The sequence below is a fragment of the Aspergillus bombycis genome, assembly GCF_001792695.1.
Source record: "Aspergillus bombycis strain NRRL26010 chromosome Unknown contig00160, whole genome shotgun sequence".
In the NCBI taxonomy this organism is placed as follows: domain Eukaryota; kingdom Fungi; phylum Ascomycota; class Eurotiomycetes; order Eurotiales; family Aspergillaceae; genus Aspergillus; species Aspergillus bombycis.
This window is the reverse complement of record NW_019170162.1, coordinates 14,118-28,352: the sequence shown is the minus strand read 5'-3', so window position 1 is coordinate 28,352 and position 14,235 is coordinate 14,118. Positions and strand designations below refer to the sequence as shown.

The 14,235-nt window shown below is 48.8% G+C and overlaps 5 protein-coding genes across 5 annotated transcripts; 1 reads left to right on the top strand and 4 right to left on the bottom strand.

The window, feature by feature from the left end:
• Positions 1-1,126: 1,126 nt before the first annotated feature.
• Positions 1,127-3,509, bottom strand: ABOM_011400 (phosphate transporter; the record flags this gene model as incomplete). The annotated part of the gene is made up of 5 exons (XM_022538528.1): positions 1,127-1,536; positions 1,596-2,491; positions 2,547-2,878; positions 2,952-3,059; positions 3,507-3,509. 5 exons carry the CDS (start codon positions 3,507-3,509, stop codon positions 1,127-1,129), a joined length of 1,749 nt encoding a protein of 582 aa, XP_022383806.1.
• A 590-nt stretch (positions 3,510-4,099) lies between these two features.
• On the bottom strand, positions 4,100-5,267 carry ABOM_011399 (uncharacterized protein; the record flags this gene model as incomplete). The annotated part of the gene is made up of 6 exons (XM_022538527.1): positions 4,100-4,143; positions 4,199-4,324; positions 4,378-4,578; positions 4,630-4,782; positions 4,846-4,979; positions 5,038-5,267. The coding sequence occupies 6 exons, from the start codon at positions 5,265-5,267 to the stop codon at positions 4,100-4,102; spliced, it is 888 nt and encodes a 295-aa protein (XP_022383811.1).
• A 1,778-nt stretch (positions 5,268-7,045) lies between these two features.
• ABOM_011398 (SAM-dependent methyltransferase) lies at positions 7,046-8,215 on the bottom strand (the record flags this gene model as incomplete). The annotated part of the gene is made up of 1 exon (XM_022538526.1): positions 7,046-8,215. One exon carries the CDS (start codon positions 8,213-8,215, stop codon positions 7,046-7,048), a length of 1,170 nt encoding a protein of 389 aa, XP_022383812.1.
• A 1,965-nt stretch (positions 8,216-10,180) lies between these two features.
• On the top strand, positions 10,181-10,504 carry ABOM_011397 (uncharacterized protein; the record flags this gene model as incomplete). The annotated part of the gene is made up of 1 exon (XM_022538525.1): positions 10,181-10,504. The coding sequence occupies one exon, from the start codon at positions 10,181-10,183 to the stop codon at positions 10,502-10,504; it is 324 nt and encodes a 107-aa protein (XP_022383815.1).
• A 613-nt stretch (positions 10,505-11,117) lies between these two features.
• Positions 11,118-13,329, bottom strand: ABOM_011396 (SET domain protein; the record flags this gene model as incomplete). The annotated part of the gene is made up of 7 exons (XM_022538524.1): positions 11,118-11,456; positions 11,516-12,077; positions 12,134-12,360; positions 12,462-12,506; positions 12,554-12,904; positions 12,971-13,042; positions 13,093-13,329. 7 exons carry the CDS (start codon positions 13,327-13,329, stop codon positions 11,118-11,120), a joined length of 1,833 nt encoding a protein of 610 aa, XP_022383816.1.
• Positions 13,330-14,235: the final 906 nt, after the last annotated feature.

Below are 14,235 nucleotides of genomic sequence, written 5' to 3'. Positions count from 1 at the left end.
AATCAATAAGGCTCGTAGCCTTGTCTTTGTTTATAATCTAGTGTTTCTTGGACATGGATATCGATCCTCCTCCACAGCACTTATGGCTATAGACTTAGCATGCAGTGCCCTGGTATGAGCTTTCCTTGCCTTTTGCATCTTCACCGAGCCCCCTCATCCCAACTCTTTGACCGTATCAGTAGCTGTACCTTTCGAAATGAACTATGTTAATAGAGATGTGTCAGTGAAAAACACCCACCCCTTCAAAATAACAAGAACCCCTTCCTTTGATGTCCATGGCGCACATAACATTGTGGCTACGTCATGGGTAGGTCGACATTTTTTATCTTTATCTGTGTGCTATAACCTGGGTATTGAGCGAGCTGGTGAGAGAATACATATCTCCCACTGGCCGCACTCATTTACAGAGGCGCCGCTGGTTTGACAACTCGTGCAGGGATTGGATGAAAATCAAGTAGGAAAGGTCTCCCGTTTGAATAAATTTGAAAACAGACTCTAGAAGCGAGAAGAACTGTCCGATAACAGTATACATGCTAAGAAGTCGGAACAATGGGCATGACGTCTGTCCTTGAATGAAATATATATCGTAAATATGTCACTTCCAAGCATCTGAGTGATGACTAGTCTGCAACAGTACCTCCTAGAATGCCCGATGAGTGTGTCAAATATAGATATCTCCGTGCTCTCTTGGATCTGGATTCAAGGGTCCTATTACTCGTAGAGTTTTAAAGTATATAGGAATCATGCCTAAGTTGGTCTATTGCGGGTAGACTTTTTAAGAATTGATTATTGTGCTATAAGTTAAAATAAGAAAGGATCCTTCAACAACTAGCATCATTGGTCTAGTGGTAGAATTCATCGTTGCCATCGATGAGGCCCGTGTTCGATTCACGGATGATGCACTCATTTTTTGTTTTCTTTCCCTGGTTCCTTATATCGGGCCCACTATTTTTCTTGCTCTGGCAATGTATTCTTCTGTTTTCTCTTCTTGGGTATCAATAATTGTTTCTAATAAAGATTCGTTTCTCCAAGATATGTATCTAAATATGTATGTACAAGAAGATGAAGTTGGTGTCTTGCCCAGGAAAACACCATATCGACAGTGCAATATTCACAGCACTATATACTATAGCCCAAACCCGCCCGGCGAAAAGGTCGGTGACATAATCCTCTCTCTGTCTCGCAGTGTCACAGCATACCGGCTCTTCCATCCCATCCTCCCAAGCGCCAACGTTTCCAGGGTCTCCGTCTTCCCACCCCAGAACTTCCCTTTGCCGTCTTGTCGCTGCACAGGCGGGATCCAGAAATGCGTGACCACCGCACCCAGTATCATACACACGCTGAAGACGATTAGAACCCAGCCGTGGCGGATGATGGGCTCGTCGCCAAGACCTGAACCGAAGTTGAAGTGCGCGGAGAATATTTGAACAAGAATTGAGCCGAGTTTGCCAGCGCCGGCGCTAATTCCGTGGCAGGTAGCGCGGTACCGAGTGGGGAAGATCTCGGCGGGAATTATATAGGTGGTTGCGTTGGGGCCTGTAGGATTCTTTGTCAGTGTTTGTTTTCCCTTTTGCATTTACTAGGAAGGTCCATACCGAAGTTGAAGAAAGCCTGACCGACGATGTATAAGGCCACGGCTACAGCACCTTCTTTGTGGACGGTCAGGAACATAGTACCCAGGGCGATGAAGAGGGCGGCCAGCGCCAGAAACCCGTATTTTTGGAGTGCGACGCGATCAAGACGGTGGATGACGAGAATCAAGAGTAGGCCCCCAAGGAAACTACCACTGTTCAAGATAACAAGGGCATGCGTCGAGCTATCTAGAAACATCTTGAAGACATCGGCGTTCGGTGAATCATCCGTCTGCCAGACAGGCGCTGCACCATGGAGCTTGAGGGAACCCCATGTCTTGGCCAGAAACTGTGGGCTCGAGAGGCCAATTCCGTAGAAGCCAAAGTCGAGCAAAAGCCAGGACAGGGAGGTAGCAGCGAGAGTGCGCCAGTTTCCCTCAGTCCAGAAATATTGTGTGATATCCTTCCTCGTCAAATGCCAGTGGGAGTTGAGAGTGGCGGGCTGGAGAATTTCTGCCTGCGAGGGTGATCGATCAGAGAAGCATTGACTCGTCATGGAGATCGCTGGGAGGGGCAGGTTGTGCCAACTATCCGTTTCCACAGAGGGAGAGTTGTTCGGCTCGTGAAAGAGGGTGGTTGCGTCGAATTCTGCCTGCACGGGGTCGTCTTCGACCTCCAGCAGGAACCGGGGACTTTCTGGGATAATGAACCGGAAGACCGTTGCGATTACCCCAGGAACCACCCCGATCCCAATGACCCACCTCCACATGATATCCACCGTGCGGGTCAGGTCTTCATTTCCTCGACTTCTGCTGGCCGCGCATACGATCAGCGACACAATATTTCCAGTGATCTGACCGAGCGGCTGCATGAAAAAGACCGATGCCATCATTCGTGCTCGATGCTTTGTGGGCGCAAACCTATTGGAAAGTCTGTCAGTTCCCGATCGCGCGAATCAAGCCAAGCTGCACCTACTCAGACGTGATGACAGCACTCAGTGGGTAATCGGCCCCAACGCCGATGCCGACCACGATTCTCCACCATATCAACCACGCATACACATTCATACTATGGTTCACGCCATTTGAAGACATGACTACACCGAGGGTCGAGGTGATCAGGAGCATCAGCTCCAGACCGTACATCTTCTTCCGCCCATACTTATCTGCCAGATACCCAAATAATACTTGCCCCAGCATGGTACCGGCCAATGTGGCAATGTTGATATTGGTGAGTTTCATGGAAGACGTTTCATTTTGCCAGTAGACGTAGGATAGCATCGGGAAGGCCATGTTGCTGGCAAATAGCTGCGGGGAGAAGAAGCATTCGTCAGTCATGATTGATTCGGCATCGAGCCCAATAGCTTCATAGTTAACTGACTGTATATCCATCGAGGAAGAAGCCCACTCCGGCTACAAACACCACAATCCATTGATAACCCTGTCGATCGATGGTTTCGTAAACTTGTCGCATGCGGACATGGCGGTCCTAGATGCATGGCGGTCAGTTTCAGACGGTAACAAAATCCTAGATCCGATGGAGACTGCACCTGTTCATGGTCAAAATCCCGAGCGCGATCGGTTTTATATAACCTCGAGCGAAACTTCGTCATTTTTTTTTTTGTGAATCTTATCGCACTAGGCGTTTCTTATCTTAGAGGAACGGCTCATTTAACAGGACAGGATCCATAGTATTATGACAGATTCGCCATTGATCGTCCAAGATGTTACCTCCAATATAAAGAATGCGGCTCGAAACATAGGGCAAGATAGGGGTAGGACAGATCCATGTGGAAGAACATGGCAGATGAGGGTGGCATGGCTAGTACGTGACCGACCGACGACAAGCCTCAAGGCTGGACAAAGAAGCAAGAAACAAGAAGAGTGGGGGGTGGGAACAGAATAAAGTTGGGGGTCCACCTCTGCGAAGGCCCACCATTGGTGCGAGTGAAGCGGGTAGCTCAACGTGCCACATTAGCTTCCGTTTGGACATGAAGCAAGGGCCAATTCTTCTCCCACGTGCGCCCCTGAGATGCGTATTCAACTTCCTCCGGCGGTTCTTGCGGTTCCTGCGGCCCACCGATCACGAGCTTCCTGACATGGATGTTAATTAATGCGCGTCGTCTCTTCATGCACGCAATCTCCACGAGCAGCCACTAGGAAATCCAGGTGAGACACCAGACGCGTGTGATACGGTGTGATACGGTGTGATGCTTGTGTTTCTCGACATTATTTTTCGCCTTTGAACCAACGCCAGTGCATGCGCCACGTGCTTTCATAACTTATGATGGTATTGACTGTACAGGGTATATAGATGTATTATCCAGCGTAAGACATAGAAGTAAATAGTATCTCCGACCGAATCCGCCCATCGAGCATGCCAGCGCTCCGACTATTACCGGATTCTAGAAACATCGTGCGTAGAGTCAAAACCCCGCAGAAATAATCTATCATGTATATAGAAAAAAATAAATAAAGCAAGATACTCACTCCCAAATTATGTAGAAAGACATGATCATCGAATGGTACTTATTTTGCGTGGTCTGCCAGGAATTGACAGAAGGCCAGGCCATCTGCGGAACATCCGTTAATACCCAACTCTCGGCCGAGTACCTGAAGTAGACATACCTCCGTGGTCTAAGAAATGGATCTGGAGACTTTTCATTTGGGAAAGGTAGTCGAAATTTGGTAGAAGATGTAGCACAACCGGCCGCCCGGCCTTTTTCGGCGGTTGGACACTTTCGACGCAATTCACTAAGCCGGTCAGTACCGGGACGCTCCCCTCTCGAACTCTGCCCGCTACTTACCAGGAACAGAGACATAGCGCTTTAACTCCTTTCGCTGCGAATTGGCGAAAAATAGTATGACTTGTTTGCCGTTATACCCGCGCAGAATGCGTAGATTCTGGCTGATGCATTCTTCTCCACGACCTTTCGATTTGGCTTCGGCAATCCCGGCAATGAAAACGAGTTTGGCGGCGAGTATGAGCTCTTGAAACTGCACGCAATCTGGCAGTGTGAATTAGTAAGAGCTCCTTGAGTATACCTAGCCAGTCCTACCGTTCCAATCCTCAAAGGTGTAAGATAACTGTGATGTGAAAACAGTATGGGCGGTCTGGATGGTCTGCTCCTCCATGAAGGAAATTCTTAGAGAGGGTTCGTTGGGCAGCTTGGGGTGTTCGAGATGCGGGACGGGAATTTTTGTGGTGTTGACTTTGGTGTAAGTAGATCATAATCAGCGTAAATACCCTCGTAGTTAGAATCCTTATCACTTACAGGTGTGCACAAAGGGCGCCTGTTGGCCAACCGCTCCTCCCAGCTCCAGGGCCCTTAAACTTCCTGTGGCATCTTTGCGAATATCAATATATGTGTATCGAAGTTTGAAAAGTTTGTGACTTCGGACGAATGAGCTATAATGGCCCGTTAGAGAGTCACACTGGCAATCCGGAGCAAGGATAGTTAACGCACATCGTCACAGCAGGGTTTAGTGGTAATCGAGCTACTTCATCGTACAACGACTGGCATGACGCCTGCCGCGATCTTCCCGGAGACGATGTGGCGGGGCTGATGGGAGGAAGAGGGAAAAATGAGGTTGACACGAAACTAGAGGATGAGGACTGGGTCGAAGACGAGATGGTACTTTCTCGTCGGGCAGGCGGGAGAGGCCAATCCTCCGCGTCGAAGAGAGTCTGGCTCATGGCCAGAAGATAGAGATCTGAAAGATCTTCCTATTAACACCAACGCGGCGTTGATAACTCTGCGTATTCGCAGTGGGCTCGACGAACTGGCGATCTTGCGGGTCCCCAAGAATTGATCGACATGCAGGGGCAAGTATGAGAGCTCGACATCATCTTTCCCAGGGCTGCCAGAGTTCTTTCAGAATCCAGGAACCATTCTTACAATGGATACCCAACGCCCGTTGTTTGACGTGACATTTTAAATATGAACTCTGTCCCTCCATGGGAACCGGCATAAGGGCACCGATAAGACGAGGGGTCTACCACAGCCAGCCCATTGGCGGGAGATCCGCAACAACGTGCCCAAATGGATGGCTGCTATTGAAAGCTTTCGGTGGGACCCGGTGGGGGGCCACGCTAGGAGTGCTCCATGGGGGTGATATATATGTGTACCCGTGCTCAACTCGTGGGAAACTGCCGCGCATCGTTCGAGAACATTTCTTCCTTCGTGTGGTCCGCTTTCGTAGTATACCTCTGAAGCTGGCGAGCTCAGCTGTTGTTAGTCTCGGAGCAAGAGCTCTTGACTAGTGTAACCAGCCATGAGTGGAGATGGCAATGGTCCTAGTCCTGCTAGTACCTACCTCAGCTACTAAGCCACTTGCTACTCGAGTCAGGTCGGCCACATGGCATGACCGGGGAATAAGATCGGACAAATCATTGTCTTCCTCCGATTGACCTTCTTCCATTGGGGGAATCTCGTCATTTCAATCTAACTTTCCGAATTATTTTTTGTTGCTTCTCTGTTATTAATGGCCGAGACCATCTTTGATGGTGCCTTGTTTTTGTTTTGTTTTGTTTTTTTTTTTTGGTTTTGTTTCGCTCTTGCTCCTACTGTACTCCGTAGAACCTTTTACTATTCCCCTCTCTCTTTTCGCCTCTCTTTTCCCCTCTGTTAATTTTGTTTACATTTTTATTTTCCTTCTGTATTTTAACCGACTCGTTCAACTACCGCATCATATCTCTTTTATCCAAGATAAGCTTCGTTGTAGAATTGAAGGTGACATTACTAATCTAAGGTATATAAACATCTAATGGATGGCCCCTTTCGGATTGGGTATCCGAACAAAAACTAAAAAAGCCGTATGCAGAACTAACAAACACCAGCGGAAAGTAGCGGAGCCAAGCAAACCTTGCAAAAATGAAGAATCAATAGATCTATGGGCCATTCAGTGACCATGGAAAACCGAAGGCTTGAACCGGAGGAACGCCGACATGGAACGGACAGGGTATATATACGCTGGGCCATGTTCTCATGAAAATGGAAAAGTCCAGAAGAATTAGGGCAAAGGGGTATACAATATGTTCAATGGTTATCTTAAAGCCATGTTAGAGGGTTGCGGCAGGAATTTTGTACAGTTTCACATGTCATCGGTGGAAGTGGGAGAACACCACTTACCTGTTGGCACAAGAACGCCATGCGGTAGAACAGTCCCACGGAGAGAGGCCACTGTGGTAGTAAAGCCGGAAGCCATGGTTAAACACGGCCGTAGCAATGCATAGAGAGAGTATACCATCAGTATCTGGATCAGATATAGACAGCCGGCAGTGATGCGTGAGTCAACGACGAGTCTTGTCCCGCCAGCGGACATGCGCGGTAACGCTCCCGTATTCAGTAAGAAAGGGCGGTCGCCAAGAGAGCATAGCCCCTTTTAAGCGGGAATGCTGAGACATCTTCCCGCTTCGCTTTCTTCCGCCCACAAAGGTCCGTCTCCAGTGTCCTGTTCTGAGGCAGCACGAACTCAATGGAGGGGCTTCTGTGCAATGATACGATAACTCGTCGTCACCAATCGCATATTGTCCATCTCGACGAATGCTTCTCCGTCTAGACATAGACGGTTGATTAACGTCTTGAAGTGTTTGGGGAGCACATGAGTCTTGACCAGGCCCAGGATAACCTGTCGCATGGATCGGAAGTAGAAGTCAACCTTGTCGATCAACGGGGCTTGCAGTCCACCGACACTGGCGTTGTCGGAGCGAGTTACCGTGAATCCAGCATCGGTGAGAGCGTTTTCCAGAATCTTCGGAGTAGGTGTGCCCACCGCCCCAATCAGTGGCTTTACGCGACGCATGAGCTGGGCATGCTCGGGGTTTGAGGGATCATAGTCAGGCAGACTGACCCAGTCCAGCATGGAGAATCTCGCTCCCGGCTTGAGTACACGGAAGATTTCGCGAAACAGGGCAGGCAAATCTTTGCACAGACTGAATGCCTGGATCTGATAGAATGCGTCAAAGGTCTCATCTTCGAACGGGAGAGGAAGACTGTTGAAGTCCTGAACGATGAAGCGGTTGTCTTTGAACCCAAGCTTCTCGTTATAGGCACGGGCTTGGGCGATCTGGTTAGGGTCGATGTTTAACCCGGTCACATGTGCACCCGAGTATTGGGTCATGTGCGCAGCCACGCGACCGCGACCGCAACCCAGATCTAATACTTTGTCTCCGGGCTTAAGGCCAATATGTTCGGCAATGGATTCTTCATACAATAATTGGTTTTCCAGCACGGTCGCTTTCTTGCTCATGAATGGTGGGATATACATCTTCTCGACGTCGCCAAGCGCGCAGAGGTGATTTAATACCCCATAGTACGACTTGAGGCAATCACCGACCTTTTCTTGGTAGTTGGGCCCGAGCTCTTTGACCATCTGCTGCTCATTGGACCAGTCTAGGTTATAGATGACATAAGATGCCATGAAGTCATCGACTTGCTTCGGGGTCAGATGTTGAAGATACCGGAAAGCGGTCCAAAAAGTTTTCCACCGCTTAGGAGAGGCGGAGTTATGCAAATCTGGCCGGGTCGATGGGATGCTGTGCACGGCCAGATTTTGTTTCTCAGTTGCAATAGCATCCAGCGAGCTACTCTCAGAGCTCCGCCCGGACTGGCGTGATGCCAAGACCGTTTGAGTTTCCGTCATAGTGTTGATGTTGCGCGGTGAGAAAGCCTAAAAGACAGGGAGAAAGAAAAGAGAGGTAGGATGATAGTGAGAGGGACTAAGGATAGCTATATTGCTGTCAGATAAGCCATGCCCGATGGGACCTTCAATTAGAAAAAGGGAGGAAGGAGCGGGGCTAGGACAATTTATAAGCATCTCGACGAATTTTTTTCTCCAAGAGCGACGTCGGGATCCTCATATTATTGATTTGCCATATGACCTGCCATGGATAGTTAGTGATGGCCACTGTGGATTATTGTCACCAGATCTGGAAGGCATCGGAAGTGTCGGATAAGGCAGGTCGAAGAAAGGAAGCGCGGCAGGGAGCGGCAGGCGACCCGGAAGTTCCTGAGATACGGGGGGGGGTCGTTGTCCACGTCTCATTGCTGACTGGAGCTTCTGACTGGATTGCGACCCCGATTTGACGACGAGAGACCGGCGATGAGTCAAAAGGATCCAGGGTCTGCAGGTCGCATCGCGGACTTCGCTTCCCCTCTTGATCGCCAGCGGAAATTGCTCTGGTTAGCAATCGTTATAAATTAGTGTCCCTCACCCATGAGGTCGGACGTTACCATGTTAGCTAATTGGAAAACGGCCCTGATGCAGGCTCACCGAAGCAGTATCCTCAGCTCATTTGCTCCCTGTGATTGCCAAGAGCTCCAGCATAGTGCAGTTAGTGAGGTGCGCAAAGACCCATACAGCCTCCACCGGATGAGTTGATCAATCATCATACTGCAGTAGTTCTTGGCGGTCAATGCTTGATTGATTGACTAGCACCCTTAGTGCCTACATAGTATGGGTTTGTGCCGTGGTAGTACGGCACGAGCAGTCGTTCTGACTAACAATCATTGCCTTATAGGGATACATCGGGTCGGAAACCGGATAATTCTCCCTGACACCGGATTGTTCGACGAGTGTTCGTGTCCCTTTTAGGGCCAGAGTTTTTCATCACGGTTCCCACTTCGACCACTTTTCTTGTCACATAGTAATATTTCTAAGCAAATTCACCCCCTTGGCGGCTCTGACGGAGCGGGAGCGCCCGGATCAGGCAATTCTTCCCGGTCTCGGACTTTCATCCGAGCATCCGATTCCGTTCTTGGCCCTTTTTCTGGTCTTTCCAATAAAGCCGTATATCCGCTGACATAAGTTTCGATCCTTCTGGGCAAATTGCGAAAAAAGTACGTTGGGGAAAGTCTCGGAGACTTTTTTTTGTTTTGCGCTCTTGGGAAGGGGTGGAAAAGGGGACACTTGGTTCTGCTATCAGATTGGAGGAACTATGAGTAAAATGGAACACGTCAAACATCCCATGTCCTCCCAACGGTCCAATCCAAAGATGTCCTGGGTGTGCACCTGCCGCTGGGACGATCACGATATCATTTCCCGTTTCTAGCGCGCGAGCCGGACGATCGAGTGCGACATTTCCTGGCAGTTGCTTCGTTCGATTTGCTAAATCAAGCATGGATTTTCGGCCCAGACGAGGACAGTGCTCGTACACTGAACGGCCACGTCATTTATCAAAACCGTTTGTAACCGCTAGGGCGTGGTCCGATCCATACCTAGAGCTATTTCGCGCACTGATTAAATGTGTCCGAACTGTAAGTTGGTCCACTTTAGCCTGGCTTAGTGGTCTTTCGGCTTATCTGATGCACTGTTCACCGGTCAATTTCCCTTTTAATGCCGAAGAGGTCTTTTGGATAGAGACCACGTGATCTGATCTAGGGCTAACTTGCATTCATACTCGGTTCTCCTAGTTTCTGCAGGATATCTGTCCATCTCGTAAAGGTGTTATGCATTTCCGGAGACCTTCAATAGCAGAAAGGGTCGAATAACTATATAGACGACGTCCAAATAAGCTTATCTTTAAAGCCTGCCTCCGTTGGATCACGTACAGCTTGCTTCCTCCATACAGAATCGAGTGTTTTGGCTCCACTCCAACTAGGCAGCAAGATGAGTGTCCGGGGAGAGATGGGCTGTCGGGGTGGCGATGTGAACAGTCTCTCCAATCATGGAGGCTGCTTGCTGCGCGGTGACAAGGGCTTAGTTAATATTGATGTGACCCACGAAGGAGGTACCGGTACTTGTCCAGACGTTGTAGATCTGGGCTATTCGGATGTACCCATCGTAGAAGCCTGGGCTGAGCTTCCCGTGTGGCCGGAGCATGTCAGTTCATCTGTCGAGGAGGGCTTTTGGATTGGTCCGGACTCGCATCCGTCGGTTGACGGTGATGCTCTTGACCAGTGTGCCCTTTCTAGTGGCTGTGGCAGGCGCTGACTCCTCAACTCCACCTGCAGCATGCTTCTCTGCTGCTGGCTCGTTGAGCGGTCGACTGATTCATATTATATAATCTGCAAATCTTGCACATTTCGTGTGGCGGTCTTTGTACCTTGCTTTCCGGGAGAGATCATCTGCCATTCTAGCTCGACTGTCTGGCAAACTGTAACACATCCCCATGTAGGATAATTAGCTGTGTAGTAAATTTGCTTTTCTGAGAGATTTGCCTGGATTTGAAGAGGATTATTTGCTAATGAGCTGTTGGGAAGGTATCGTGGAGATCGTTTATACGCTGGGTATTGAATGTATAAGAGGTGGGGAATCCCCACCTAAGTAGGTGATTTGTAGCCTTCCTCGTGCAAGGAGATATGGATACTAAATTATAATTTGGATACAACTTACCCCTTACCATAATGAATGCATGATGTAAAACAAACGATATCCGGAGGATGCTATACCTCGCCACATGTGACCGCACATCATCTGACCAGGAGATTCCATATGGCCCGCCATGTGACCTCCTTGACATTATACAATGAGCAGCCCAGTCTTTTTCATAACATATTCCATCAAGCTCTATGTACATCGATTAAAGCACCAGGCTTTGAAAAGTTCATGATCTTCTCTCCCGAAATCGACAGCATGGCTCCCCACAAAGACAAATCTTGTTCAATTGCTTCCAATAATGATCTGAATAATCAACGGTGATCTCACTTCCCGCCGTCACTCCTCGCGAAACGACAATTATGCGTTCCTTTCCCCGCCAGTAGAATCGCTGAAACTGACTGTTTGGACGACAGGAGTGGTTGATGAACCGCGTGAAATTGCCCATCTGCCCTTGGAAGATCTGGTACGTTCTCGTGCGTGTGCCACCTAGCATTACGTCGACGCCCTCGATGCCTTTAGTGATGAGACCCGTGAATTCACCGATGGCGATGCCACGGTCGAAGTTCTGCTCGTTGTTGGTTAAGATAATGTAGGCTGTGATTGATCTAAGAAGGCAAAACTTACACTGCGAGCTATGACCCCGTTGTTCTTCCCGCTGGTTGTATGGAACAGCTGTACTGGTACCGGGTTTCGCACGCCCCCAAACAGTGTAGGGAAACATGAGCAATGATTCTTCTCGATCTCATCAGACTGCCTCTCTTTGCACACCAAACACACACCCGGATCTATTTCCGGAACCCGGCGAGGGTCCTCTGTGCCAAAAGCAGCAGTGTCAAGCACGCACTCATCGATAAACCGGTAGTGGAAGCCACTTGGTAGCTGAAGATGCTCATATGTTGAAGTTAAGGGCACCGCTGGTCTTCCTGTTACTGTTACCCATTCGTGTGAGTGGCCATGGTACTGCCGTGTCTCCTGTTGTCCAATCACTTGGAGAAGATCCCTCCAGTCTGGATGCAGCGTATCGGCGGCGACCTCCAGACTAGATCGGATATGCCGGAGGCGCGTGGAGAACCCCTCTCCAAAACCAGTACGGTATTTGCAGAATCGGTATACACCGGCGCTTGCAAATATCAAACTGGCCCAGCCACCGGCGTCTTTGATTTCCTTGTATCCGCGCCAGATAGCACTGAATCAAAAACGGTTAGCCTGGCGATTCATAGTTCAAGAAGGTATATCGCATACATTCGGTTCCGCAGATCCTTTTCTTTCCAGCTGAGAACCGCACATGCCTCCCTCAAGCCCATCATACGGATTTCCATAGCCGACAGGTTAGGGTTTTCTAAGCGAAGAACAGCGATACGAGCTTCGTAACATTCAATCCAGTAGGCTTGCACTATCATCTCAAGCGCGCGCGAGGACTGACTTTGGTTATAGTATTTCAAGCATAGGGTATTGACTGCCCGGAATACCTGGTGATGATTAGTTATCCCAGGTCTTGCTACTAGTTCACATCGGGGGGCACGAGGTGAAGCTCTGTGTTTCACATAAATAATTTCACAGTATAACATACCTCTCCACTAACGCCAGTTCTGATGTCTATGCCGGGCTCTATGACCTAAGTTCGTTAGTTGACAGTCATTATTTCACGCTGGGAAGTCATACTGAATGGAATCGGCTCAGCTGGACAGGTGAAAACACTTGTCTCCAGATACCCGCGATGAGTTTGTCGGTTGACGTTGGTTCTAAGACTGGGGCAGATGTATCTTTGCTTGGGTTTTTGCGTTGAGGAAACCTAGTGTCACTATGTACCTGGCGAACGGACGACTTTTGAGCATCGTCAGTTATCTCATTTGAATCTGGTGTTGTATAGCCGTCGATCTGAGATTCAGTCCCTGTAATGGCAGCCTCCTGGTTATGCGGAGCCAGGCGAAGACCGCTGACGGTCTTTCTTCTCTTGAGGGGACGTGGGCCATGGTCATCTCTAATGACTTCTGGAGCAGCTGTGCGATCTCGCTTATCGTACCATATGGGAAGTTAACCTTCTACCGGAGATATCACATATGGAGGGCATCATCTTACAATTGTCTCTGAGACATCTGGAGTCAACTGCGTCAACGGTACAACACGCTCATTGTTTAGGTCAACGCAACCCTGACCAGTTAGCACATGCTGCAGCATTAATCTGATCCAGCAAGACCAACCAAAATCCAAGAGCTATCCCGGGATACACATGGTGAACCGGAAAAAAGCGAAGCCTCAATACGAAGAAAAATGCTACTATTATTTTGCTCCTGTTGAGAGGATTCCTTGAGATCCAACTCTTTCCTCAGCCTGCGCTTGGACGCTTCAATCGCAGATGTCAGCTGCGCGGGGAAGTTTGGGTTTTGGAGAAGGCTACACAGCTGAGATACTAAAGAGAATGAGGATGAGGGCTCCATGTCGACAGTAGACCCTCTCTAGATGGAGTACTCAACACAACGAACCCTTGTATATACATACACTCTTCAGGCGCCAAGACAACGTGTGAAAAATTCTGCCTGGGCAGAATTGCTGACTTATCAACGTTTCATTAACTAGCATGACGTCATGTAGCCATCAGCAATACTAATCATCCGGGGAGAGAATCAATATGAGCATGGTACAATTGCGACTGTATATGGCTCTACTGGATATGGGTGTCGATATGTAGTTATCATCTGTGGTAGTCTGTATAAGCGTGGTGGCAATAACTGAGCCCTGCAGCTTTGCTGCCTCATACGTTTGAAAGATTATCTACTAAGTGTAATGCCGGATTGGAATAGTCACGTAGCTTTTACTCAATGACCAAGGCACTGGGCAGGGAATTATCACAGATGCAGATTTCTAAAGAAGGGCACAGAAATTCCCTCAATATGACCACGCCGCATGCAACATAGCATCGACCATGTCCACATAGATCTGACGAGAGAAGTGCTTTGAGCACATTACATTGCTCTTGCTAGAATTACCATACGGAGGAGTCCTGGGACGAAGAAAGTAGGAACAGTACTTGAATGGTATCGCTCGAAACGCTTCTAAATACATATATATATACACTGCTGGACTTCCTATAATATAAACAGACTTTTGGCCGTTATGACATTGACTTTAGCTCCGCCGAATCGGATAGGGTATGGGGCACGTGTTTCTGCTCGCTGTGGTTAAGGGTTGGACACACATGTCGATCACCACGGTGGAACACATTGTGGTGGTATGTTGTAGTCTGTGACTCCGTAGTGCGTCTCGTCGGTATTTCCCTACGATGGTCATCTCGACCCGATCGACGGAGCCATCCGTGGTGTCGGATGTTGCTGGTAAGAATAGAT